The 4,948-nt window shown below is 38.8% G+C and overlaps 1 protein-coding gene and 1 long non-coding RNA gene across 3 annotated transcripts; both read right to left on the minus strand.

Moving 5' to 3' along the window:
• Positions 1 to 407: 407 nt before the first annotated feature.
• Positions 408 to 1,756, minus strand: LOC113133845 (uncharacterized). Its single transcript, XR_003296023.1, has 3 exons — positions 1,563 to 1,756; positions 977 to 1,039; positions 408 to 438 (listed from the first exon to the last, which is right to left on the minus strand). It is a non-coding gene; the product is annotated as an uncharacterized LOC113133845 (long non-coding RNA).
• buc (bucky ball) lies at positions 1,757 to 4,236 on the minus strand. 2 transcript variants are annotated; one of them, XM_026312828.1, is made up of 3 exons: positions 3,874 to 4,236; positions 3,440 to 3,666; positions 1,757 to 2,315 (listed from the first exon to the last, which is right to left on the minus strand). In XM_026312828.1, the coding sequence occupies exons 1-3, from the start codon at positions 4,187 to 4,189 to the stop codon at positions 2,289 to 2,291; spliced, it is 570 nt and encodes a 189-aa protein (XP_026168613.1). In that variant the 5' UTR covers positions 4,190 to 4,236; the 3' UTR covers positions 1,757 to 2,288. The 2 variants fall into 2 exon arrangements, with proteins under 2 accessions (XP_026168613.1, XP_026168612.1); XM_026312827.1 differs by having other exon boundaries at positions 3,436 to 3,666.
• Positions 4,237 to 4,948: the final 712 nt, after the last annotated feature.

The following is a 4,948-nucleotide window of genomic DNA, read 5'->3' on the forward strand; positions in this document are numbered from 1 at the left end:
GTAGTGGTGACAAATTCCTTTGCACCCAATTGAATTTATTTAATACTTGAACCAGAGGCTGTTTTAACTTTTTTCCTTCTAAAAGCTCCCTGGACAGGGCAGTGAAAATTTTTGTTTCTGCTCGTCTTGTTAGAAATATTCAACTGGTAGTGCCCTGTAGGTACAGTATAAGTATGAATTCTAATTGGCAGGCTTTCAGTAAGAACTTACAGAAACAAAAGCTGCAAGCACAATATAGAGGCAGATCTGATCTTTTGATGGATTGAGGAAAAAGCGATATATATATATATATATATACATACACACGTGTCATAAAATGATACTTTGAGATACAAAACATTTATTGAAAGACAGGATTATAGTATAATGTTTTTAATATTCTGTTGACTAAAACCAAGTGTTGTAACAATCAGTGCTGTAGTTGTCTCCCACTTCCACCTGGAAGAAAAAAAAAAAAAAAAAAAAAAAAAGGACAAAAAATTAAAAGCTGATGAAATCTGAAAAGAGTTTGCTAAAAAACTGATGCATGAAAGGACTTGATGCCATCTAGTGAAAGAATAATCGAGCTAGGCATTTACATTTTACAATATTCAGGTGATGGTCAAGTTGCCCAGACTGCTTTACAAAGCTTAATTTATGCTTTCTGCTGGAACATAATTGGATATGAGCATTAGGGCAGACCTACAAAATAGACTTAAAGGAGGAGCTGAAGAAATTGTAAAGATTAACCTATATAGCACAATTCATTGGTCTGCTCCAAGATTTCACTCTGGTCTGAGGCATGAAAGCCTTTTTTTTTTTTTTTTTTTTTTTTTTTAAAATATCCTTCTAATATGCCCCCCTTGCACAAGTCCAAATAAAAGCAAAAGGCATACCCAAGTTAAACTAGTTGTACTGGCTTTGAATTCAGCATACCGCACCACATGATCACCAGCATCACATTGTAAAACAAATGAGGATGAGATGCAATTCTCACCTTTATATTTTCCAGGTTTACCACAGTGTCCATTGTAGATTTCCTGTTGGCTGTTGTACTTCTCTGTAGGCATATGGATGCTGTTAAAACAGACCCTTACTAAAAGCATTTCACCATGAGTTATAGAGTCCTACATGGACAAAGTTTGTTGCCAAAAACTGAACAGTTTGGTTATTTCACATTAGAGATTTGTAATTTTGTATGATTTTTTTCTGTGCTGTTCTTACGTCCAATCAAATGCTATCACACCACACTGTCCTAACAGAATTTGAAAATGTTGCCTTGTTCACCTTTTGTTTGCATTCTCACAGGTCTTTGGCATAGCAAATGTATTCAAGATATTTAATGCACTGTTGCCTCAGAGCAGCATGCATTAAGAGTGCATTCAAATTTTGAAACTTGTGACTGTATGGATTATTAAAATGCAGTATTTAGTTTTTGTCTTCAAGAATGGGTTTTTTGTTATTTACTTCAGTCTGTTTCATAAAGTATTAGTAATTTATTGCTATATGGACCACTAAATTATCAGCCTCAAAAGAAACTGACCAGATGGTAAGCCATTTTATCTACAGCTATTCTACTTTACCTGAACCTCTATTCTTCCATTGAGCATGCCTCTTGTGGTTTTTCTGCACATGTCCATTCTTCATGTATACTTCAGCATTTTCAATGTTCGCTTTCTGCATATCTGTGATAAAATTAACAGTGAATGCATTACAAGAGCATATCAAAAACATGGATTTTTGAATTAAGGTGAAGATCACCTGAATATTTAAAATGATGCTTTCTGTTTGGTCCCATGCTCCCCCTAAATTCTTCACATGAACACTTCTGCAATTCATTACACTGGGTACCACAGTCCACCAGTCTTGTTGATGGAGACACTTCATCCATCTTTTCATCAGCCACTGGAATGCATAATAGATCATTTTTGCATTGATGGATGTCTTCACTCCCACATGCTCCATCTTCTGTTTCCATGCACACATTATTTTGGACAGTCCGTTGTCCTTTAGGTGAGGTTTTCTCTTCTGCTGCAGAGTTCAAGAGGAGTGTTGCATCAGTAGAACACACGCTTTTCTCCTGCTGCTCATTTACAATAAAAGATTCCTGGTTTGGGCTTTGATTAGCCTCAGGTTCAGAAGACCCATCTTCATTAGGTATAAATGCAATTATTTCACTCTTTAGGTAAGTTGGGGAAGCTATGGCATCCTTTCCAGTAGGAGCCATTGTCTGGCTTTGCTGTGGTCCTCTTGTTTCAAAAGCATCGCCATCATTCTCTGTTGCAGGTTTCCCTAGGGAGCTTGGCTTCTCAGCTGGGGTACTGAAAACGAGCCAGCTGTCAGATATTAAAACAGAGTCAGAAGACGAAAACTGGTGAGACCACCTCCTTTCTTTACTAGCTGTTACAACTGGGTTGTCATTATGGTTTGAGAGTCTACAATGTTCAGCTTCCTCTGTGATCTCAACTATTACATCAGGCTCAAACATGCCATTGTGCAGCAACCACTCCTTAGAGGGGATAAAGGGAGCCAGAGACTCCACAGACCACACAGACTCATTCATTTTTCTCTTCATCTGACAACTATTTACAGACATTTGATAGGGAATGATTGCTGCAGCCTTGTCATGTGGATTTGTCTTATTACCATTTTCTTGCTCATCGTCTTGAAGCCTATGGGATTTGTTTAGTGAATGCAGCAGTTCATCTCTGTATGGTTGGCAATGCCTAACAGAACCAACTACTTCCACAGGCTCATTGTTGCTTCTGGACTCTGAACATCTTGAAAAGGGTTTCATGCTCTCAGTCTGTTTTTCACTGTCCTTAGAACTTAAAATATCATCAACATAATTGGTGTCAGTGCTGTCAGCCACCACTTGATTAACATTGGTCTCAGGTGGATCCTGGTAAGCTAACTTTTCATACTCCAATTCAGTTTCAGATGACAACAGCTGGCAGTCATCCTGAGGCAGTGCTTTGTCTGCCATTTTCAGTACAGTTGCCTGTGGTGTGCCACCTCCCCAACTCATCAGAATGTCAGGGACAGAGACACGCCTTTCTTTGACAACCTCATCCTTACGTTGTAAAGAGCTACAAACTGGGGCCATACCAGTTGAAGAACTCACTGATCCCATAGTGTACTGACCATCTCTGCAAGGGGATATATTCTCCTGACCAACACTTTTTTTACACTCCTCCTGTGTTTTTAGAGTTGCTCTGATAGACGATTGGACACTTTTCAGTCCTGTATGATGCAGGATGTTAAAGTTGTGTTTGACTATGCCATTTGTGCAGTTCTTATCAACTTGGATGTTTTTTAAATTAGTGCTAGGTAAAGAATAGATCCCAGATTCAGCAGGGGCTTGCTTTTCAGAACTTGAGCTTAAAGATGGAGAATTTGAGGCAGTTCCATGCCCAGAATCTGAGCTGACAAGTGGGCTTCTTTCACCATAATTACCTACACCTGGCTGTGTGGGCTCTGTTTGGACCTCAGTATTCACAGTTTCTCTAACAGGCAGACGTACTCTGCGGGACTGGTTTGGGTTCTGGTAGGGTGTGTTGGTTGCATGGACCTGAGGGTGCAACAAACGTCTGTAGTCAACTGGCTGAATGTGAGGATGAGGTAGAATGTAGGCTGGAACATCCATGTAGTGGGGAGGAGGGAACGGGGGCATGACCATACCATACCCTGAGAAGTAGAAAAACTAAGATGTTTAAAGTAAAACCTAACAATATCAGAGTTAAAAGACAAATTGCACAGATAATACTAAGGTTGTACAGGTGTTCATGTTCCCATTGTGTCATACTACTCATTTAAAAAAAACATAACCCTTCAAAATCAAAAAAAAAAAAAAAGAAAAAGAAAAAAAGAGGTAAAGAAACCAACAGGACTCACCCATGCCTGGGAGACCAACAAATGGGTTATAGGAGAAGGGCATTGGCCACTGGTAGTGGAAGAAAGGTGGAGGAGCTGGGGCATGGATGTACAAGAAAGGTCGGGAAGGAAATTGGTGTTGGGATTGAGACGGAGGTCCTGCATCTTGAATGGCGGTGTGCAGTCCTGGATCCTGCTGCCCAGAGTTTGGTGGACCATTGTTATTTTGAGAGGGTAGGTTCCTTCCATTTGCTCCAGGACAACTCATGTTTAACCTGCATGGAGGTGTGGAAGGAGGATTGCTGTGAAACCCATACCAAAGAGGGGGCACTACCATCACAGATGTGTTTTAATACTTTTTAGACAATCATACTGCTCTGTAGCAGAAAGGAAGATATCAGGTTTTCATTCACTTGGAGTTTAATGTTGATATGAATCTGTCCATGGGATTTATTGATGGTTAGAAAATTAGCATCTATCATCTATATAATATATAAATGAGCTTTCTTTTGTTTCACCTACTATATCAACAGCAGTCACAAGTAGTTATAACAACAATAAAGACAAGAAAGAAGAAAAGGAACACCACAGCAGGGACTAAAACAACTGAAGCATTCCAATTTGATTTATCAGTATAAAAATGCCAACCAAAATGTGATCTGTGAAAATCTATTCTATTACACTGGCAAGTGACCTGTGTCTACACGCATGGATTCAAGAAACAGGTTCGATTACTTTTATTGACAAAATGTTACAAATACCACTTCAAAGCAGTTGAAATATTCACACACCAAACATCAGACTTTAATCTCTTACACAGCTAATGATTTCATCAAAATTTTAACAATTAAACTGCCTAATACCTATTTTTAAAAAATGAATAATTAGATAAATAAATACATCAGACTATCGAAGTTTTAGAGTCAAACTTCACTTGCTTTGACTCAGACTCATTTAAAGTTCATCTTCCATATTGTCTTTTGTCCTAAAAAGCAAGAAGACTGGCATTACCTTCCTGAGAACTTGCTTGTGGAAAAACAGAGCAGCACACAATATGAAAACCAACAGCAGACACACCTGTGTTAAATAGATGCTC

Source organism: Mastacembelus armatus, chromosome 17, assembly GCF_900324485.2.
Source record: "Mastacembelus armatus chromosome 17, fMasArm1.2, whole genome shotgun sequence".
NCBI classification, from domain to species: Eukaryota; Metazoa; Chordata; class Actinopteri; order Synbranchiformes; family Mastacembelidae; genus Mastacembelus; species Mastacembelus armatus.